Source organism: Zosterops lateralis, assembly GCF_965231275.1.
Source record: "Zosterops lateralis genome assembly, chromosome: 6".
In the NCBI taxonomy this organism is placed as follows: Eukaryota; Metazoa; Chordata; class Aves; order Passeriformes; family Zosteropidae; genus Zosterops; species Zosterops lateralis.
The window spans coordinates 51,897,668-51,921,274 of record NC_139761.1 but is presented as its reverse complement, the minus strand read 5'-3'; the positions used below and the strand labels follow the sequence as shown (position 1 = coordinate 51,921,274).

The following is a 23,607-nucleotide window of genomic DNA, read 5'->3' as shown; positions in this document are numbered from 1 at the left end:
TTTCTTGCTGGCACGTGGAGGGGATGGTTTGCTCCTCTTTAACTCTTCACAATGACACGAGCACTGGTGAATGTTCAATAACCGAGCTGGCCAAGCTTTTGCTTCCTTTGATTTTGTTCATACAGAGAGACAAAATTCAGTAATGGAGAGCTTCCACTATGTAAACCTAACATGCAGCTCTGGCAAGAAGGTTCATGGAGCCATCAGTAGACTGACAGCGACTAGAGAGATTTTTATCACTGCGGACTTTGAGCTCGAAACGAGCCAGAAGGAGGTGACAGGTTGGTTGGAAAATAATTCCAGGTGCGGTTTGAAGCTTCTTGCAGTTTGCTCCTTAATTCCTGTATTTTTCACTTCTGTCTGTATGCAAAATGATGATAAAAAGTATCTCCTGTTTTGAAAATTAATTTTACTGCTTTAGAAAGAGTGAGAGGTGGGGATAGCCCCAAAGATCAAAGAGCTGCCCAGCGTATTTGTCCTTGAGGATTTCTTGTTCCCAGGAGTTGCTTTCTCAGTGATTTGAGCTGGTTGGTGTTTGGAATTGGGTGGGATTTCCTGCACTTGGAGCATCTCTCACCCCCGGTGCCTTTCAGACACGTGTGACGTGCGCTGTGCGCGGAAGAAGACGGAGAAGCGGTTCCGTAAAACCATCCGCACCCTGCGCAAGACGGTCAGCAGGGACCAGTTCCGCATCCGCCTCTCGGGCACCGAGCACGAGGTGGCCAGAAAGGCTCCCAGGCCATCGGAGCCACAGCAGTCCTGTGGTGGGGGACAGCTGCACCCGGGGGGCAGATGTGGTGAGTTAGGGGGGAATTGGGAATGAAGCTCCTTATGTGTTTCCCCACTCGGCTCCTTGGCTCGGAGGGATCGTGGTTCACTTGTGCAGAAGTGGGGGGTGCTGTTAGTGCTGCTGAAATTCCCTCTGTGAATTTATTGTTGGCAATTGATGTGTTACAGAGTAGAACAAGGGCTCACAGCCTTGTTCTGCAGCTGAGGTACAGCCTGCAATACACCCAAAGCAGAAATCCTGGGAATAATATCAGGCACCAATGGCCTTGACATCACCAATGTTACTTTTAAAACTACATTATTATTCAGTGTAATGCTGTGTTCCTGAGCTTGTGCACATCTCACCTCTCCCTGGTCCCAAGGAAAAGGATGCTCAGAATTCCATACAGTCACATTCACTTTGCTGACCAAGCTCAGAATCCCAGAGAACCTTCATGATGGAGTTATAAATTCATGGAGAGTTTACAGGCCATCACTGAGAAAAGTCTTAATTATCATGGCACTGGAGGGCACCACCACAATGCAGGGCCATAGTAAATGCTTCCAAAGCACAAAAGTTAAGGAGAGGGGTCAGATGTTACATCTTAAGAGAGGCCTAACAACCATGACGGCTAATTCAGGCTGCATGGGGTAGGCAGCGTGTAGGTGGATTGTGAATCAGCAAGCCTTTAAAATTATTGTCACATTGAATTAGTATGTCTTCCAGCAGCACCATTTGGCCTAAGAATAGATTTTCCAATCCAATTTTGCTAACTCTAGAAAAACTTGGATTCGTAGAGCAGAAAATTTGTTTAAAATATCTGTGCTAGCAAGCAGGGAATTACTCAAGAAGTCTCAGAAAAAGATGTAAGAGTTTGTTGTTTTTTTTTTTCCTTGGAACATTGCAATAAATCTGAAAAATTTTGGAAAGTTCACCAAGATGAGCTTACAAGGATATTTTGAAGCTAATTTGTTGGATGGCTTTGAAAAAAATCTGTCTCAGTTCAATTGTACAGAGCTCAGTATGACTCTGAAGATATTTGTGATTTCATCTGGAAAAAACAGCTGATGAGTAAGCTAAAAATGTTGCAGGTGGAGAAGGCCATGTGATTACAATTAGAACTTGAAATGGCAAAGAAACACAATTTTTTTTTAGGTAGCTGCAGAACCAGTTTAATGTTACAAATGAGAAGCATACCTTGCATTTCTTGCTAGAAAGGAAGGGGAGAGGAAGGGGGCTTTTGGGGAATGCCTGCCTGGAAAGCTCTTTGGTGTGGTGAGCACAAACAGCCTGCCCATGCTTGAAACAGAGTCAGTGAGCATATGAAGACAGAGGTTTTGAAGAACAGTTTGTAGAAGTCATGCCTCTTCTGTTGCTGAGTTGGTGCCACAGTTTGTTCTGGACACCCTAACAGGTGCAGCTGTGAGCAGTGGAATGACCCTGTGTGTCTCATGCCTTATTTGCTGGTGCCTAACAAGGTGCAATCACTAAATGAACCTTCCTTTCTTCAGCTGAGTTACTCAGACCATCTTGTGTAGATTTGCTGTGACCAAACAGGAGGTGGAACTTGCACCACAGTTTTTCACTTACATGGATGTTAAGTCCCTCTCCTTGCACTTGTTCCCTGCTTATTTTCCTTAAATGTATAGAAAATTAATACCTTTGAAACCTCCTTACATCACTTGTCAGGCTGCTGGGAGCTGAGCAGACAGCTCACTATTGCTGGGAGGACATTAAAGTACACACAGAAGCAGCAGTTGTTAGGAACGCCTCATTTCCTTAGAAAAAGCTGATTGTCCCAGGCTGAATGGTTAAGGTAAGACTGGGGGCTGGTGCTGCTGCTTGGACTGCCAGTCAGAAGGAGCTGAGAGACAGGCTGGGGAGAGGAGAATAGAGGGAATAGTGTGGAGAAAGGCAAGAAGCTCAGGGATCTATGTGGGAGAGGGTGTTTTGGTTTTTGTTCCTTTGTTTTGATCTGATTGTTTTGCAGAGTTGCTTGGGAACTTCTGGGCAAGATTAAGGGTCTGCTCACCTAGACATGCTAGTGGTTCTGGGGAGAAAGTGGCTGCACAGCAAGAGATACTGGTCAGCAGATGGATTCAGTGCAGGTGCTGGATGTGGGCTCTGGATATTAAAGGACTTTGGCAAAGGGATTTTGCTCAGTCTGTCCAGAGGGGTAGGAAGCAGTGAGGGAATGAAGCAAGTCAAAGGGACTTACAAGTCTTCTTTGATGCAGTTACTGAGTGAAATGCAGGTTTTAGTTCATTGCTTACAAATACTTGGAGTATGGCTAGGTTAGACACAGTTTTGTTTATTCAGAGTCTTGTGCTGGTCCTCTTCCTGTGATAGAATTCTCCTGGCACAGCACTGCCTGAAACATTATTTATATTTGAGCAGTGTCAGAAGGAAAGTCCAATTCCTGCTCTGACAACTTTTGTGTTGGTAACTGACCTGCAGTTGCAGCAGCAGGATAAATTTAATTTGGTTTCACACTTCTGACGAGGTAGTTCTGTCTCTGATTTTTCTGTCTTAACTCCTACGGTCTTGAGTGGAGCACAGTGCAGAAGAAAAGCTTTAGAAAGGCACCAGGAACAAGTTACATGTGCTTTCTAGGGTATTCTATCATTATCAATTTGCTGGATGCTTGCACTTGTTTGCCTGCTGTTCTTTAAACAGCTATCAGGGTAAAAGGGAATTCACTGCTGATTCCAAGGGACAGTGGGGTTTATTTCAATTGTGCTGTTTATTGTACGGTTCTGTTTGGCACTTTCTGATGCTTTAGAGGCTTAAATGTTGCATTTTTCTACCTTGTGATGTGTGAGTTCTTTATCTGTGATGAGCCCCTTCAGCACTGGCTCATGTTGGTTAATCCCATGAAATCCTGAGTATGGCTTCCAAGGAGTAGCCAGTGATGTGTCCATAATCATGGATATCACATGAAATGCATATAGCAAAATGGAGCTTTCATCAACCTTCCCAGGGTACCAGATTTTCTTAGCAAAAGTATGATTTTTCTGTGTTGAAGTAGATACTAAGGTAACAAACATCCATTTTGGAATGTCAATATGTCAAGACTTCATGTGAACCCTCTGAGAGGAGATTTGTCTTGGGGAGAATGCAGTTTCACTCATTAGCCTGGCTACAAGTGTTCCTTCTCCAGTATGAGCTCGACTTCAGGGAGATTTAACAGCCAAAGACCAACTGTTTAAATACTACCAGTCTCTTTTCAGAAAGTGGTTTACCAGAAACCTCAGTATTGAAAGAAAATAAGTTCAAACAACAAGCAGTTTAGCTGCTCTTCCACTGCTTAAAACTCTGTCATACCTTGATCACATCCCATGGTGTCCACAGTACACTTTGCCTGTTCCATTTGCTGGGGTTTTGTTTTGGTTCTTTTGTGTTGGACACACCAATACTTTCAGAGGTGGAAGGAGGCACTGAGAATTACCATTTCCTGAAATGGATGCCAAAAAAGGACACGACAGCAAGTCCTTGCTCCACAGTAGTTGCAAGTGGATTCCCCCCAAGAGCTGTCACTCCAGAGAACAGCAGGCATGAGCAGTACTGGCTCTGATGTAAGTGATGAGCAGCTTCATCTTGTGTGGGAGGTGTCAGTGCATTTTGTTGCTCAGCATTCAGCAGCTTTGTCCTCTCAGCTGAGAGGGTGCAAATAAGGTAATAACATCTGATGAACTACATCTCAAAAAAAAAAAAAAGAAAAGCAAAATGCTGCCCGCCTTTGCAGTTGTTATAATTAATAGTTGTGTTACACAATTGTGGGGGTTTTTGGGTATTTTTTACAATTTTGGGAAAATCCAAGAAGAAGAAATGAATTCTCAAATGGGGGAAAAGGGTGCTATTTCTCCTGCTAACCTGCTTGCCCTGAAAATCCTAGATTCCAGACATAAATCCTTAGAGTGGTGACCATCCCATGTGACCTAAATGTGTGACCCGCTAAAACACAATAACTTGAAGGATGCCGCTTCAGAATCAATTTGCATCACTTGTTGGTGATTTTCCTTATAAAGTCAAGGCATCATTCTTAAGAAAACGGTGAATTGGTGGATCATGACCTCCTTTATGAGGTTCACCTTCTCAGCCCCTGAGATACTGCAGCGTTTGTCTATGGGAGCAAATGCTCAAAGGCTAATGTGTTGAAAAGAGGGGAAGAGCCTTTAAATGTCTTTGTAACTGTTAATCCTGGTTCCCTGTGGGCCCCTCTCTTCTCCCCCCACCCCCCTTTGCTTCTTGTTTTTGCATCAGAAAAGCTTTCACTTTTTTTCCCCCCCTTTAAAACAGCTGCATGAGACTCAAGACCAGGTTTTTAATGGGTATTGAAGATAAACAAAGACAGTAGCTGCAGAAATGAAGTCTACTAGAGGCAATTGGTTCTTTTGTTCATTTGGAGAAAAACAATCAAGTTTCTGAAAAAAAAAAGAGCAAAGCCAGACAGTGGAATTGTGATTTAATGTCATTATTTGCAAATCTTCAGATCTGGTTTTGACTGGCTATTTCCCACACGTCAGGTGGGAACGTGCAGTTTTTAGTTTTGAAAAATGAAGCTCATAAACTTCTGTATTGTTTTCTTTAAGCAAATATCTGGAAAAGTTTAACATCCTAGAGGTGTTTCTTGTGGATTTTTGGCTTTTATTAAATTTGTTGGGGTTTTTTTTAAGAGAAGGTTCATCCTAATTTTATGCACAGTCCTATGGATTTCTGTGGGATGATTTCTGTATTGAAATAACGCCCCTATTATCAATGTTACTATAATTGAATCTAACACTAAGTCTATTTGTTAGCTAAATTTGGCCCCTGTGAATGCTGTGAGCTTCCAAACAGACTTTCCTCACTACCCCAGCTCTGTGCTCCAGTGGGGCTGGATGAGTGGCCTGTTTGAAACTTTTCTAGGTGGAAGATGAGGAGGAACTGGGAGCAGTTTGCAGGGAATGTGTTTATGGGTCGAACTGTCTGGACACTCGTACCACTGTGAAAAGCTTGATTTGATGTAGTCATGGGAAGAAAAAAATCATGAGTTTGAGGCATTAAAACTTGGACATGGCATGGAGTAATTCTAATATTTGCATTGAATATTGAGTACTTGCTAGACTGTAAATAGCAAGATCTGTATGTGGGTGTACTGACCTCTTTTCTCAAATGCATAGAGGATCAATCAAAGACTGAAGTGTCTGGTGTGTCTCAGAAGTCAGAGCTTTTTTCAGCTGGTTTTGAACACCCTGTTACAGTGGTGCATGGTGGTAGCTAGATAGCTTTTTTTTCTTGTTGCCACTTCTTAGGAAAATCAGAAGGAAATACTTGACTCAAATGGTTCACATTTAATAGAAAAAGTTTTCCTTTGGCCCACATTGAGCATGTCAGTGATGTCTGAGGAGGTTTTTTTAAGTTTACTTCCTCAATGCAAATTTCCAAATATTAGGCACTTTGCTAAATAACCCAGGAAGATTTGGATTAACTCATCTGTATTCCACAGGGAGCCCCACAATTTTCACATGTGGTTTCAAGGCAAGTAAGATGCAGGTGGTAAAGTTGTCAAGAGAGATCTGGTGGGATAAGTTCTCAAATGCAACATTTCCACGTAAATTGTGGGTTTGACTCCTGCCTGGGGCAGGTTTCCTTTGAGCTCTGATAGATGTCCTACTGTTCTGCTGGACTCTGAACAAGTTTAGGAAACCTGGAGTACAGTTTTAAGACTGGAATTTTATGTTCAGTGTTTCTGTTGAAAACACAGAACAGAGACACCCCTTCTCCCAAATGCAAAAAATCCAATCAACCAAAAAAAAAAAAAAAAAAACAAAAAACAAACAAAAAAAAAAAAAAAAAAAAAAAAAAAACAAAAAACAAACAAAAAAAAAAAAAAAAAAAAAAAAACAAAAAAACAAACAAAAAAAAAAAACCACCAACCCAAAACCCCCCCAAACCATCCCGAACCTGACATGCAATTAAAATGAATGAAAAAACACAAGCTAAGGGGAGAAAGCAGAGAGCAGGTATTTTCTAACAAGGCCACTCAGAGCATTGATTTCCCACAGAGCCATGGAGTTGTATGAGGGAAGAGATTTGCTCAGGTCTTTCCATTTCTTCTCGGATTGTGAAGTCGGTAGGCACTTCTCAGAATCACCTTTCCTAACCCTGAATTGTCTTTCCTTGTTGTGGAATTGTAAATAGTGCTCTTTCCTTACCTTATTAGGAGTGCTGCAATGAAAGCCTGAATTCATTCATGTTTGTGGAAGTGCACAAATTGTACAGAGATGAGTGCTCTGCAGGAATGTTTATAAAATGGAGAAAGCCTTGAAAAGTGTGGGAGCAAATGAATGTGTGTCCTTATGAGGGCAGGAGTGATGTGTGGTGGAAAAAGTTAGAAGCAGGAGCTAAGACTTCCTCACAAGCTTTCATTGATAAGCTACAGAGCATTGCTTAACCTGCTGCATTTTATTTTTAAGCTAAAGAGGAACACTCAACTATTCCTCTCAGTGTATCAGCCATAAACAAAACTCTTCATCATTGATCATGACCGGTAGTTAATGCCCTGCTTGTTGTTAGTCATATATCCTGAAATGAAGCCAAGGCCAATTTAACTTCCTAACAAAACAGCTATTCACTGAGTGATTTATTGGAGCTATAAACTAAAACTAACAGTTTATTATCATAACAGGTCTTAAAAGGACAGAATTTTTCAGCACAGCTGAACAACTGCAACAGTGTTTTGTGCCTTTCCAGAGCAGGGTAATTATCAAATACCAGCACTGAAGCCAGTTCTTTTGTGAAAAGTTTGAAAACCAGAACTTTTCAAAGATACTCACGAATATTGCTGGGTTTGCTGGATAGTACTGGGGTGTGTGATTAAGTAAAATCAGTTACATTGGGTTAGTGCTGTCTGTGCACCACACAGAATTCAGCAGTCCAGTGCACAGATAATCATTACCTAAGATTCAGTATCAGAAAAATGACAAGAATATTTCTGCTTTAAAAGTCTTTGAGGCATAATGTTTAGTTTATTGAATTTGCACAATTACTTGTTGCACTTGAGGTTTTCACACAATCCAGTAATGCTAAAGGTCGTGAAATATGAATATTCAATAATATTAAGATTAAAGTACTTCCAGAAATCTGGAAGTATGTTTTTGGCAACTTAGGTTCAATACTGAATTATTTCACTTGGGAAGAGTTCAAGAGCTGTCTAGCTAGAATGAGGAGATAATCACTACATGATTGCACTGTACAGATGAGCAGAGAGCACTGGACAGGCTGAGTGTCCAGTGTGACCTTGCAGCTAAGTGTGAAATCCGTTCCAGCTCCCAGGAGAGCTCTGAAGGCTATCAGTGTCTGCTTTACAGTGCACATTGGAGGTATTAGGCTGTAGCTGTTGCCAGCATTCATTTCTGGAACCCTGGTTCCAGCTGCCCCAGTGGAGGAGAGCAGTTTGGCTGTGGGGCTGCAGGCTCACTAACACACCTTCATCTATAGTATGTGTTCTTCCTCTCCTAGATCAGTGCTCCCCTGGTGAATATTCCCCTGATGGCTTCAAGCCCTGTCTGCCGTGCCCCCTTGGAACATACCAGCCTGAAGCTGGGAGAGTGTCCTGCTTTCCCTGTGGAGGAGGTCTCACAACAAGGCACAGCGGGGCATCCTTGTTCCAGGACTGTGAGACCAAAGGTGAGGCCAAGATTTGTCAGATGAGCTGCATTGATCCGAGGCAAAAGGAAGTGCTGCTGCTCAAGGGGGGCATTCAGAGAAGGCTCTTTCTCCTTTTGAGGGTCAGTCCTTCCAGGACTCTCATAGCTGGTTGGCCTGGCCTGACTGTCAGGAAATTCAGTAAAGCCTCAGTTCTTTCTAGAACTAAATACCAAAAGCATGGGTAAAAGAAAATCACTTACATAGATCACTAGAGGACAAAATCTTTGACAGAAAATCTACTGCTGCAGAGCAGAAATAAGGGATAGAAATGAGATCCTGATGCAAACCTTTGGTAGTGGTTTGGATTAAGAGATCTCTCTCATTTCAGTTATGTTTATTGAGAATTACAACATATCATAAGAATTTAGCAGAATCATTGAAAAATTGATATTACTGGTAGTAGTGTGATATCTAATAGTTTCCTTCAGTGTAGAATCACTGAGCCCACAAATACGGTTTTTTCATACTTAATTTTGTGAAACTGAAGTACTAAAAAATGATGTTAAAACTCTGGATCAAGATAAGAGGAGCTGATTTCAGTTTTGTTTGACATAAACAAAATCATGTCTATAAATGAGGTTCAATTTTCAAATTGGAGTGGGGATTAAAGGAATTCTTTCTATTAACTGGAATTAAGAGCTCAGGAATTTGCATGTGGAAGAGGCCACATGAGACGTGGAATCACAGATGCAAGAACTATTTGGAGCTTATCTGAAGCATTTGGATTGGGGCTGCATGTAGGGAAGGACTCCTGGCTGAGCTAGCTTCCAAAATTCAGTGAGAACTATTTGGGAGTAAGCAGAACTTAAAAGGAGTAGAAAAAAAGGGACTGTGCAGCATAGACAACTACATTTGATAGTAGATCTTTTCAACTTGCACAAAATAACTGATAAGCAAACTGTTTTGTTACTCTCATAATTTATTAATATGATTTTATTGCTGCTTTCTCACAGAACCACTCTACAGTGTTGCATTTGGGAATTTTGAACTTGCACAAAATGACCTGATGAACTAAAATTTGCTTAATTTCCTCTTTTTTTTTACACCCACAGTTTACTAATATGATATATGGTATTTCGGTTTCTGAAATTCCACCAAGTCTTACACAAATGTATAAAAACATATTCTAGTATGCTCCTGCCACTTTTTAAACCATGATTATTCAATTACTGTCCAGTTCAGTGTTCTCCTGGCCATTTTTACAACACCACAACTCACCGATGTATTCGCTGTGCAATTGGGACATACCAGCCTGAGTTTGGACAAAATTACTGCATTTCCTGCCCTGGGAACACCACTACTGATTTTGATGGGTCAACAAACATAACACAGTGCAAAAGTAAGTACAGCAAGATGGTTTTGATGCTCTCTTACTAATAAAAAGACTGGCCATTAATGTTTGGAGTGGCTCTAAGGGCAAAACGTAGCTTTGCTCCAGGGAGCTGGAGAGAAGGCAGGTGTTACTCCTCTTTTGCTGCCTGCTTGCATCTCATCCCACATGGCTCACTGAGGTCTCTGAGAGACCATTTCTGCACACTGTTTCCATTATCCTTGTCAAGGTAAGTGATGACTGTGTTTTGCCAGTTGGTGCTGGGTTGCTCGGGGTCTTGCTAGTAAATCTTTTCTCTCTTGATATAAGCAGAGTTTGTGTCCTCAGCACCCTGATTTGTTCCCTCCTATTAAGAGGAATGGAAGCTGGCTCACAAAACCCAACAGCTCTAGTAGCCATTCCTTCTTAATAATAGCCTTTGAAAGAGTCAATTACAAAGGGAGCCACTGTTCTGGATTTATGTGGTGTGGGAAGCTGAGGGTAAATTAAAGAGGGAGAATGGAGGGCAGAGAGGTGACTGCTCAGAACCACCTCTGGAGTCCCTGTATACACACAAACACATGTAAACACACCTACACAGGAATGTGAGAGGCTGGCAAAGAGAACTGTACCTGCAGCAGATGCAAAAAGGAAAATGTGTGTGTCTGTCACCCCTGAGGCTGACGGTGACCGCAGGAGAGCTGTAGGGTGACCCCTCTTTGCCTTGTCCTGCATACCATGTTCCTTTTCCAGACAGGCAGTGTGGAGGGGAACTGGGAGATTACACTGGATATATTGAATCACCCAACTACCCTGGGGACTACCCTGCAAACACTGAGTGCACCTGGAATATCAACCCACCTCCGAAGCGCCGCATCCTGATCGTGGTCCCGGAAATATTCCTGCCCATAGAAGATGAGTGTGGAGACTACCTGGTGATGAGAAAAAGCTGTGAGTCTGAAACACCCCCTGAGGCATATCTCAGTGGGCAGCACAGAGTTCTCACAGGCATTTCTGTCTGCAGAAACTGAAATTTGAGGCCTGCCTGGCCTCTGCTTAAGAGCAGAAATTTCTTTAAAATGGCAACTGGAGAAGTCCTATTTGGCAACGCTGCCCCATAATTTTCAGTGGAACAAGGGTACAAGGCCATGGTGTGTCAGTGAACTGAGAGAAATACTGTTAAGAAGGGGTAGGTGGTTCAAGCTAACCAGTCATGCACTATGCTAAGCAGTTCTAGCCTGGGTTAGGAAAGAGGAAATGCTTGCTAATCCTTACAGGTGCCTGATGTGTGGATAAACAAGCTCAGTTTCTAGTATAGACACGTCCTCCAAACACTAGACTGTTATTTTAGGAAAAAGGAAAATATTCCCTCACCAAGAAGTCCCTCATTGATAGCCTGCCATCCACTGATGGCCTGCCACATTTTGAGGAGTTTTCACAACACCAGTGAGCATTTTTCTCGTGGTAGTTCAACCTATATTCTAACAGCTCTTTAGCATGAAGCATTGTCACACACACTGTCTTTTCTTCCTTTCCAGCTTCCAGCTGCTTCCTTTTTCTCTGATTTTCTTCTTCAGGGAGGTCCTGACTCTAACATGTTAACAGGTGTTCCTCCTCACATGGAGGCACCATTAAAATGTGAGGGTTTTATCTTTTTTTCTTTGAGTTAGAGCTGGGATTAATACACGGGAGTCACAGTTTCGTGTTTGGAGTCAGTGTTTATGAATTCTTATCTGTAATACAGCCTCACGAGTTGTGAGCTCTAACTAGCAAGGTAGAAAATGGAGCTATCTCTCACCCTTTCCAAGGTTATTTGAGTATAAACTATCCAATAACAAGATGACACCCGTATTTTTTATACTTTTAACCTAATAATTGACTGCAAAAGGTCTGCAGCGCAGGCCTTTTTTACCCAATTAGAGAAAACCACCCGAAACTAAGAAGAAGAAGATGAAGAAGGACTTAGACAACACCCTAAATCCTCCATATTTCTCCATATATATCACTATGTACTGAAACCTTAAATTCTAAGTTTTTCACCCTGTGAGATCACACAATACTATTCAAACTACACACTTACACCCCCAGTGCTATCACTCAATTTCAGAAGCCTGTTCTATGGCCTCAAGTGAGATGCAGTGCCTGCCTGAGGGTCAGTGCTCCTCAGCACAGAAAGCCTGAAATTTTCAGGCCTGAAATTTTCAGCCTCCAGGTTTCCAACAGTTGCTTGTTGTCTGTTTGCTTTGAAAGCTTCTTCCAACTCTGTGACCACGTACGAGACCTGCCAGACCTATGAGCGCCCCATAGCTTTCACTTCCAGGTCTAAGAAACTGTGGATCCAGTTCAAGTCGAATGAAGGGAACAGTGCCAAAGGATTCCAAGTTCCTTATGTAACCTACGATGGTGAGTGGGTGTGAGCAGCTGGGCTGGTGTGGGCTAGTGCAGCTGCAGCAGTGCAGAGCTCCCCACCCTGAGCAGCAGGGCAGCCCAGCGCTCCCATCAGTGTCACTAGGACCTACTTCATTTAAACCAATAGCTGTTCCATTTAAACCCAATTTAAGGAAGTCTGTAGTGCACTGCAGGCTTTTAAGTGCCATTGTGCCTTCCAAAGCAAAAGCTGGGGTTCTGGGCTCTGGCCTGCAAATTCCAGGGCTCAGAGATAGAACCTGAGTTTTGTGCACTTCTGTGTCTTTCCAATTTCTTTGTGTGTCCCTAGACAGGAATTAGGTAGAGCACAAGTGCTTGTGTTATATCGTGTTCCTGCTACCATTTGTGACCTAGAATCAGACAGCAAAATACCTATATTGGAAAGAATCTTGAGGGGAAAGATTTTCACCTCACTCTTGTCAGAATCACGAGGTGTGAAACTGGGGCTGAGCATTAGCACTTCAGCCTAAATGAGCTGATATTTTATGTTCTGCTCACACTGGATTAATTGTGAGGGAGTCATCCCTGCTGTGGTCTGCAGAGTTTTATCACCAGTGGATAAATAATTTTTCAGGGGAGACCTCTCCTTTTGAAGAATTTCAGGTTATGATTGACTGGGGGAGTTACTTGTAAAAACCCATCCTCTTACATAATTTTTTAATTGCTTCTTCCTGTAGAAAGAAGTCAATAACAGGCTATGGGTGTGTACAGATGGGTTCCTGCAGTTCAGCTGGTTTGAAGCAGGTTACTTGGTTACAGTATGCACTCCAATCTTGGGTGCTTTATGATTTCCTTTGCTTTTGACAGATTGATGCTGAGCAGCTCAGCAGAGTACACTGTTCTCATAATAAAAAGAAAAGTGTTTGGAATATTTTCTGGCTATGCTAAAATGAGAGCCAAGTACTACTGGTTCTTCTGAGGGCAGGGCTTCCATGTGTAACCACAGGAGGTATTGAGTAAGTGAAATGAACCTGCATGTTACTCTCTTGTGCATTCCCCACAGAGGATTACCAAGAACTGATAGAAGACATTGTTCGTGATGGCAGACTTTATGCATCTGAAAATCATCAAGAAATACTTAAGGTACATTCTTTCAACTAAACATGTTGGTTTTGCTTGGAAATTATATTATTTGGTGGGAGTGAGTTGGCTTCCTGCTCTGCATCAGGTCTGTTCCTTGGTGCACCAGGCATGTGCTGCTTCAGGAAAATGGGGTGAATCAGCAGATCCTGATTGTGGAGAGCAGTGGAGAGGGGATTCTTTGCTTAGGGGGATTGAAGGTGGCTCAGAACTACTAGGGAAATTAATTTATTGGGAAAGCACTTGGAGCCTTTGCTCCTTGTAGCCTTTGTAGATTAGCAAAGGCTTTTCCTCCCCGGGTGAAAGAAATCTCTTTGTGGATTTCTCTGATCTTGTTTAGGGGACTTCCATAGGCAAGTTGAGTGCATGCCTTTATTTTGTTGGCTATCAGCTCAAGTGTGTGTTTGTTTTGTGGTTTGTTTGCTGTTCTTGGATGTATGAGGAGGGAAGACATTTTGAAGCTGCTAATGTGGAATACTGGTGACTTCCCAGGAGCCTGAAAGTCAGCCTTGCTCTGCTACGTTTCCAAGCCCCTGAAACACTTGAAGAGTAAAATGCCCATAATCTTTTCTGAGTTAGACAGGCATTAAACTTAAGTAATACTGCCCATAACTCCTCTGTTGGAACTACTATAAAATCTGCTTCCCTTTTCCCAGGACAAGAAGCTGATAAAAGCATTGTTTGACGTGCTGGCACATCCACAGAACTACTTCAAGTACACAGCCCAAGAGTCAAGAGAGATGTTCCCAAGATCCTTCATTCGGCTGCTGCGCTCCAAAGTTTCCAGATTTTTGAGGCCTTACAAATAGTTGGCACTGTACTAAAAAACTAAACCAGCCCTGGGCATGCACAGAGGGGCTGTGGTAGGTGGGGCTGCTTTCTGTGTTTTACACACTGGCACAGACACTCCAGGGAAGCTCGCCAGCTCCGTTCTTGGCAGAGTTTGGCTTTCTCAGCTAATATAAATATTTTGGTGAACAGAGTTTTGATTCCTTTCCAGATAATACCTTTTGGGTACCAAAGGATACTTCACGGGGCCCTGAATTGGAGACTGCCCATGATTTCTGTAACTGAATGGTGCCAAGCAGAAGTTTGTAGAGCTCTGCCCCGTTGCTTCATCAGCACCTCTAAAAGCTAATGAGGACAGGCAGGCTAAGTAGTGTGGTTTGGGATGAACCCTGGGCTGCCATTGATGCATGTTACCTCAACAAAGCTGGGTTCATGTTTGGTCTCGCTGAAAGTGAGAACAGGATTGATGTCTCTCTTAACATTTGCTACGCAGGACATTCAGAGCTAAGGTTGGCATAGTTTTAATCCAAACCAGTGAGTCCAAGAACTGCACAAGGAGCAGTTTTTCTCTGAACTACATGTGGCATGAAGCAAAGGGTTGAATATCAGCTTGAAGGTTCAGGGTCTGGCTCACGCTGTGTCCATGCTGGTGACCTATTGGCTTACATGGAGTGATACCAGAATAAACTGGGCACCACAGCAATGGAAAACAGGCCCTGACCCACTGGACATTTCCATTCTTGGCTGTCTGCAGCTGTTAGAACAGATCAGATTCTTTCCAAAATCCCAGTGTTGTCCCTGTGCATAGTCCTAGGACAGCAAAAGGCATCTTCCAGGTTGTGTAAACTCCTGTCCTCTGAGCACCTGCAGTGAACACAGAAGCCTCATTTTAAATGCAGCCTTTGCATAGATGATGCTCTTGGTACAGCACTGTTTAAAGCTGAATAAGGTTCTTGTATGAGCCTCAGTTGTTACATTCTCTACCTTTTCTGAGCACTTTGCAAGGGCCTTGCTGAGCAGAGAAGAGCTGCTTTCCCTGTCTGGCTGGACAGAAGGAGAGGTACAATGATTCAACAAGACTGTGGCCATGAAAGTTGTCTATGGCAAATTGCTCCTCAGGATTCCCAGACTCTGTGTCCTTCTCCTCAGGCTGTGTTTCTTATTGGAGACAAGGCTATGCTGAGAGGGCTTGTAGGACCCTGTGTTGATCAAAATGTTCTCAGTGCTATTCTGTCCACACCTACATCTCCTCTGGCCATACAATCCATTCTCTCAGAGTAATGTACCTTGAAGACCTTGTGCCTTGAAGGGAGAGAGCCACAGTCTCATCCATTTGGAAATGGACTTACAACTTGTGTCTTTTGGTGACATGCCAAGGGGTGCAGTAGGCACCAGTTCCCTCTCTGTGCCATCCTAGAACAGTACCCACATTTCACAGGGGGGCCAGGACAAATGCTCCCTTTCCCAGGGTGTGGAGTCAGACCTGCTGGGTTTCATTGCATTGGCATGTGGTATTTAACTGCTGTATGTGAATAATACCACATCACCAGTGTGACAGGAAACCCTCACCAGGAGCTGGGCTCTGAGTCTCCTCCCTGCACTGTAGGGAGCAAATGGATGCTCCTGACTCAGCCTTGCTGAGCTGCTGTGCCACGGTGCCTGTGGGGCAGGGACACACCTTGGCCATGGTGTGAAGGGAGGGACAATGGCTTTGGCCACAGCTAGGGAGCAGATCCTCTCAGGATGGGGCCGTGGGCTGCTGTGTCCCTCTTGCTGCTGGGGAGGAGTTGCCACGGCCTGGCCAGAGGTGGGAAATGGTTTGTGCTGCTGGCACAGCAGCAGGCTGTGGCAGGGCAGGGCAGTGAGTGCCACCCTGGGAACAGGGCTGCCAGGCCTGCTGCAGGAGGAGGGAGGCACAGGGAAGACTGGCAGGGCAGAGGGGAAGGAGCACAGATCCTTGTGTGCTTCTGGCAGCTGTGCCTCATCCTGAGCAGGGCCCTGCTGCCTCTGTGCAGAGAGAGGACAGGATTATCTGGCAGCAGGGTGGCTGGGAAGGGGAATGGCTGAGGAATGCCAAAACAGGAGGAAGGGAGGTGAGAGGCTTTGCTGCATCCATGGTGAAGTGTGCTGTCGTGGAGAGAGCCCAGGAAGGTATTTCCAGAGAGTTTCCCTCTGGCTGCACAGCCCTTTGCCTTGCACTGTTGGAGGCTTCCCATGCTAGATGCAGTGTGCCAGTGAGCCCCAGCCAGGCACCAGCCACCTCTGTGTGGCAGTGGAGCTCTCTGGAGTGGCCCAGGGGCTGCAGTCCTGCTCTGCTGGTGGGGCATTGTGGGGAGAGGGCCGTGGTGTGCCAGCCTCTGGGCCAAGCCCTGCACAGGGGCTTTGCTGTGGGCTGCATGCCCAGTGCCAAGGGAAAACAGGCCAGCTCTTGCTGTGCTCCCTGCCAGGGATGCTGCCAGCTCTGTGTTGTGGTGCTGAGGGGGACACATGCCAGTGGTTGGTTTCAACCAGGGTTTAAGGAAGCCAAAGTTGAGAAGCATCCAAATGTTTCCAGGGGGTGAAACTGGGCTGTGTTGCTCTGTGCATGAGTTACTGATGTGTGCTCTGGGTTTGTCACCTGCATCTCCTCTCCTAGTCCTGCTGTGGCAGATCTGCACTGGACCCACAGTGATCTCAGCTTTGCTCCCCTTGCCTCATGAGCACAGGCCATTTCCATTGCTGGGAGGAGGGTGCACGGTCTGAGGCTGAGAAGAAAACCTGCCCTTTCTCAGAGAAGAATCCTCACTGTTCCACAGCCCTGTTTGTTTCCTACTTCAATAGCAAATGACTCAGAAGCACTTCTGTCACCCTTGATCTAACACTATGGATCAAAATTTCCCCTTTTACTGGAATTCCTGTGTGCACAGTAATAAGTGAAGAGGGAATTTTTGCCACCTTGAATGCTGGGAGAAGTGATAACTTGCAGAATGTTGTAAAAACTTGGCATTGTATCTTCATAGCGATGGTAGTGGCTCTGTAGAAATTTCAATTTCTACTTTCTGTGTGGTTGTAGACTGATGATGTGTTTTGGCAACAAATGACTCAAAAAAATGTTTAACCTTATAAAACAAGATTTATTTTTTTTGGAATAATAATTAGTGCTAACTGGATGACTCAGTGTCACCTACATGAGATAACCATAAGGATCTTTTTGATGATTGTAAATTAATGTAAATGTTTCAGACTGTTACTCTTGATAAGAGAAATAAACCAGTGAACTTTTAGCTGCATGAAGTTCTTGGGTAACGTTTTTAGTTATCTTTCTGTGCTAAATAGTAGTTTTGACAAATTTAATGGTTGTTTAACAAGTTTTTGCACGTTAGATACATTTTATCCTGGAAATATCTGCTTCCTACAGCATTGTTTCATGTAATATATTATGAGCCTCCATGTATACACAAAAAGATACAATTCTTTGTGTATTTAGTGGTGTGCATAATTCTGGTAAGTAAAATACCAGAATTATCCTGGCATTAATTCTAAAATTTATTCCAAAAATGTCTCCTATAGAATGAGCTGGAGTCAATTGATCTGTTTAATATTCTGTTGCATGAAGACAGGATAAACAACTTAAAGTAACTCCAAAGTGTTTTATGACTTCGTAGATTCATCTGATTATTTTTCCTAAAAAACAAAACCAAAACAACACACACAAACGAAAAAAACCACCAACAAAACAACCCCAAACCACATTGTTTAAAATGAAAAATAATTTAAAAAATTCCCAAACCAAGGAAAACAAGGTGAAAGCCTGTGTTAATACGCGAGTTCCCAGAATATTTTTAAGATTATACCACAGTGTCATTAAATTCACTGGCTTAATTTCTTAGAATGGAAAAGTAAGATTAGGTCCTAGGAAATTGAAAATAAGTAAATAATTTTTAATACTTTTTTTGTTTTGTTTTGTTTTTGTTTTTTGATATTATGTTGAGATTGTTAGGTTTAGTCAGTCTATCACACTTTTACAAAAGTAATCCTCATATCTTCTCCTTAATTTATTCAATTGTCTGTTTGACCCTTAGCTTCCTTTGATCACAGTGACAAGAACTGATCTGTATTTCACTGAATGTGTCCACCCAGGCTCGTTTGGTGTGGTTTTGGAAGACACAAGCGTGTCATTCAGCTGTTTGCTGTGGGAAGGTGATGCTGGTTTATGTGGCAAAGAGTAAATGACGTACAGGAATAAAGAGGTCCTGGAAGGGTATGGTGGCTACAGGCTGATTACAGCAGAAAACTGTGCTATCCAAATACTCTCCCTGATTCTGTGAATGCTGCCAGTGCTGGATTGCAGTGATGGACATGAGTGCTCAGATACCCTTTGGGACAGGGAATGTCAATATGAACTATCCTGGGAACTCCCAGAGCAGTGGGGCCTGAAATTCTGCCTGGGACATATGCATTTTTACATAACAGAAATAATTAATAGTGGAATATGGAAAGAAAGACTTGAAGCTTATTTAAATCCAAGGAATCAGAGGAGGTCTGGTGTGGGTAACCAGGAAAGAACAGCACTATGATAATTCTTTGTAACAGAATGCAAGGATAGGGGTCTACAAATATTTCTGAATTAAACAAGCTTAAAATGCAAACACTTTTTCTGTCATCCATATAGATGTTATCTGTAAATGCAATAGATGTGGACTGCAAAACCTGTCACAACAAAAATGTAAACACTCTTCTACTCTTCCTTTGGATGCTGCTCCACTCAAATTGTGCCTGTGCAAGGCTGCTGCTGGAGGAGACAAACAAGCACTTCTTAAAGATCTGGAGCCAAACTGGGGTTTGTTTCTGGGGATCCCTGGAACAAACCCATCCCACAACACCTCTTGCTGCTGCCCATTTAATTTGAACAAATCTTTTGCTCATAGGCAGATTTTCATTCTCACTTGTGGAAGTCTGCTTTCCACAGTACATGTTCTGCTGGGAATGCAGAGAACACCTGGGAGCAGCGATGCAAATAGAGCACCTGTGGGGAAAACAGGAGCCAGAGAACTCAAGGGATGCATTGCTAAGTCACATTCCACTCAGCAGGTAAGTTCATCTAGCTTTTCTCCAAGTCAGAGCAAATTATGTATAACATTCTCATTCTGCTCTTTAAACTACCTTATTAAATCACTTCAGATGTTAAAAAAGAAAAATATCCTTTTCTGTTTAAATATATGTGTGTGAGTACAGCTTCTTCTGTGATTAAGTACATTTTGAAGAGTAAGTTTTTTGAATTCCATGAAGCAAAGCCTGTTTAGTACACAGTGAGAAAAAACAAGTCAGAAAACGAGACCTTGAAATATTTTTTCTTATTTGAGGTGTCTATAAATATAAATTCATAAAGGAAATTCCCTCTCACTATTGAGCTGCTGAACTTGATCTGATGCAACTGAAGCCCTCTTTTCTCCACTGGGAAGTTTATTACAAATCATAGAGCATGACATCTCCATTTTGTGACTATTCTGGGGATCAGGAAATCACGGGATTGTAGTTTTAAGGAGAGGAAAAGTTACTTTGAAAGTGAAATATTCTGAAGAAGTCACTCGAGATGCAATTTGTTGTTGAGTGGTTCTTAGTTCACGTGTTGCCTGTTACGCACAGTGCAAACACTTCTGTCCTGGACAAGTTTATGCCTGACTAGAGGAAGCCTCATCCTCTGTGCCTCAGTTAAATATAAAAGTGGCAGCTGTCACCTGCTGCAGAATGCCAGCTCACCTGGCTTCTGGAGGTGCTGCCCAGAGTAAAATCCAGCCACAGAAAGCAGCTGAGGGCAGGGGAGGTGATAATGATTTTTCTGGGGTTTAAAGTGGAAACTCAGGAAGCATTCCAGAAAAATGGGAGTTCAGGGTCTCTGTGTCCAGTGGACAAGCCTGTATGTGGCACAGCACTGCTCATGGATTTTGGGTGGCCTCAGTTTGCTGTTGCTGCTGTAGTGCTGGTGTGGGGGCTGTGTGGAAAAGCTGAGACCAGTTATTAAAAACAGGATGACAGAAAAGTGCTCAGGGGGCCTGTCTGGCTCACATAGCACAGCTATTGTGCCCTGGCTCCCGTAGGTGCTAATTCTCTCGGCAAACTTACAAAAATAAAACCCTGAAAAGGCTCATCCATGCTGAGAACAGCACCTTCATTCAGTGGGAGAAGGAAGCTCAGCTCTAAGAACTGAGTGCTCAACACTGCAGGCATTGCTGTCCAGAAAGCCCTGCAGCCAGTGCCTGTGGTGTGAGAGGGATGCAGCTGTGCTGGAATAAACACATCACAAATGCCTGTCCCAGCTCTGTGCAGGACACAAGTCCAATGTGATCATTTGCTCTTGGAGTGGATAAAAAAGGTCTATCTATCCCAGCAGGATGTGTTTCCTTGTGCAGGACTGGAAAAGTAAAATCCAATGAAGAAGACAGTCTGGCTTAAGGATGCTCTGGAATAAATTCATGTGAGATGCTGGAGCCTCATCCCTTCCTCAGACACCTCTCAGGGTCTGTTCTTGCCAGGAATATCGGGAAGGCGCTCAAATAGAGAGCGTTTTTAGGGTTTGGGGGGCTGAGGCAGTGTGGCTGTGATGGTCTGGGGGAAGCTGCTGTGCCAGGGCTGTGCCAGGCAGCAGGGAACCATCCGCAAGGCTTCCCACGAGAGGGCAGCATGTGCCCCAGCAGAGTCATCCTGCTGAAATCCCGGCTGGCAGACAGCGAGGGGTTTGGATGGGGCTTCTGCAGCAGGACCCTAAACCAGACAGACTGAACTCGGGGCTTCAGGACCTCGTCAGCTCCTGGGCCTCACCCCTGCCTCTGATCAGAGGGAAGGCAGTGATTTGTAAATGGCCTTGTATTTTGAGTTAATCTGCTTTTACAAAATGCAAATGTAGGACCCAGAATGACTCGTGCTGCTGGGCCAGGTATTGCTGCCACTTCAGGCTGCAGTGGGAAGAGATCTGAACTGAGTTCTGACAACTGGTCAAGGCTGTTCCCCTCGTCTCTTCCAAATTACTGGTGAGGAAATGTGTGGGTTGAAAGTTGTTGATTTCCAGGCAGAATAAACCTCAAAGGAAGCTGGAGGAAATGGGCCGTGAATGTGTAACTTCAGTTGCTGTTATTTACTTGGAGAAGAGTGAGCGATTCTGGCACTCTGCCTGGCTCCATCACTCTGGTGACTCAGTTCTTACAGATGTCAATAATGGACTTTGAACATTTGTCTTTGAAAATGAAATTGTGTGTGCAGTAGTCAGCTACTGATTTCCTACATCGTTTGGTTGCTCAGCTTGATCACAGCTTGATCACTCCTGTCAGTGGCTGGACAGATGATCCTGCAGTAAATTGTACTCAAGGAAAGGCAGAAACACCTCAAAGTGTTGTGTGCCTCATCATTCCTGCTCCTGGGGCTGCCTTCCTTTTGGGGCATAGTGTGAGCTCCAGTGTCCTTCAGTTGCCCAGACTTGAAGGTGGAGGCATTTAACCAAATCACAACATGGCAAACACAACCTCTGTGTTAGGAGAGCCACGTTGAAGCCCTGTTGACGATTCTGTACGTGAGCAAATATTAGCCCTGAGTATCCAGTAACATTTCTGGCTAAATCTTACCAGCAGGAACTGCTGCAGCTCTGCATGGGCTGTGGCAGGAGGGTACAACGGGAGCTCACTTACACTTGAGGCACTTGGGAGCCCTGGAGCCTTGACTTCATAAAATAAACATAAGGGCTCCACAGAGGTGAGAGATCCTGTGTTTGAATAACACTGTGGTGACCCTCTCTCTAATGCTGATGTAAATAATATTTTTATCTTGAATGGATACTGTAAAAATCTTGGGTTCAGATTTGGATTTATCTCAGAGTTCCAAAATAAAGGTATTTTGATGCATTCGATGAGCTTAGGATTTGACTGTTTTAAATGCCAAAATTTATATATCTTTAACTTATAGCTTTCAAACCCTGAGTTCATTGAATATGAATAAGACCAATTTCAGACTTGATATACAAAACAAGCTACCCCCTTCTCTTCTCCTCTGATGGAAAGGTGCAAAGCTGTCCTAGATCCAAGCTCCATAAGGAGGTGGAAAGATTTGTCAAATGAAATCCTTCTATGAATACTCCTTTAACTGGTACTGGCAGAAAAGGTTCACAGTCAGTCTTTTAAAGAGCATAGTAAGAATGTTGTTCCTAGGTGAATCCCACATTGGCACGAGTTGAAATAAGCACCTGTTCTTGGGGCTTTTGCAAAAGAGCTGGGAAATTCCAGTTTTGTTCAGCTCACTTGCTTACTGCATCACTGGAGTTTGTTATTTTTGCCACAATCACCTGGTAAACTGGGTAAGCCACAGAGGAACCCCTCAAAAGGCAGTTCTGTTTCAGAGCTGACCTGAATTTATCCTGTTCCAGAGACAGAGTGATCTTACATATATATATATATAGGCAAGATTTTAAATTATATTCTGAGATTTGTCTTCTCCAATGAGGTAAATTCCACAGAGTTTGTTTGAGGAGTTCCCCCTCCCTCTCCCCAAGTACTGCTATTTAGGAATCACACCACTGCAAAGCATCTGGAACGAGAAATGCCTCTGCAGCAGATTTATACTTGGCCAGAGGGAGGTTCTTTGGCTAGAAAGCCAGAAAGAGCAGAAGGCTTTTTAAGAGTTTGGGTAACTCCTTTCAGGACTAAGAGTTCCCCCCTGTGGCAGGGAGCTTTCAGATACCCCTGCCAGCCCTAAACTTGTCACCCAAAGACAGGAGATGTAGAAGACACTTTCTGCTGTGTAAGCTACCAGACTCTCCTGATCTTGCTCCTGCTCAGGCTGCCTTGGTTTGCTCTCATTCCCAACTCAGGTTTCAGCAATTGCTTCAGTCCTGTTGATGTGTGGCGAGGGCAGAGCACTGAGTCTATGGCCTCACACACTGCACAGCTTCCATCTTTTGTCCTACAGCCAGTGTGCATTTCACACTGATGAAGACGTGGGGTTATGGAAAAGAAAACCTTGGATCTTATCACCTTGGCTAACAGGATCCTAGTAGAAAATGATTGTGATGTATTCTTCTCCTGGTCCTTCGTGGGCATCTGCTCATGGCACCAGTTGTTTCTGAGAATAATTTATTGGTTTGAGAAGAAAGTAAAAGGGAGAAAATGACAAGCAGTGTTCCATGCTTGCCACAATCAAGGGGTAATTATTTAAAACTTCTTGCTGCCAAGTTTAGGTTAGGGAACTACTTCCATGACTAGGCACGGATGTCATTGTGAGCACCAAGTATCCTCACTGTATCTCCACTAATGCTCAAGATGTTGACTCAAGGAAAAATGTGGCCAGCTGCCTTATGATTAATTAGCCACACAGATGTAAAAGCAAACACAGAAGTCCCAAGTATCCAAGGGAAATGTATACCTATTGCACATGACTTTGTGTGCATACTGATATTTTATGTACTAATGAGTGACTTTTCACCATGCGGGGAAGGAGAAATTTTGTAATTCACATTCACAAAAGCATTTAAGCAGGTTCTTAAGTGAGTTGGTGAATAGAAATGGTTTGTCGTATTGGA

General features: G+C 43.5%; 1 protein-coding gene across 1 annotated transcript in view; it reads left to right on the top strand.

Annotated features, from left to right (window-relative positions):
- Positions 1-15,909, top strand: part of SCUBE2 (signal peptide, CUB domain and EGF like domain containing 2) — a 35,787-nt gene extending 19,878 nt beyond the window's left edge. The window contains exons 14-21 of the mRNA XM_083864539.1: positions 126-281; positions 594-797; positions 8,273-8,440; positions 9,639-9,800; positions 10,524-10,721; positions 12,021-12,173; positions 13,201-13,280; positions 13,934-15,909. Of these exons, the coding sequence (XP_083720665.1) occupies positions 126-281; positions 594-797; positions 8,273-8,440; positions 9,639-9,800; positions 10,524-10,721; positions 12,021-12,173; positions 13,201-13,280; positions 13,934-14,086 (1,274 nt within the window). The 3' untranslated portion in view covers positions 14,087-15,909. The remainder of the gene's footprint in view (positions 1-125; positions 282-593; positions 798-8,272; positions 8,441-9,638; positions 9,801-10,523; positions 10,722-12,020; positions 12,174-13,200; positions 13,281-13,933) is intronic.
- Positions 15,910-23,607: the final 7,698 nt, after the last annotated feature.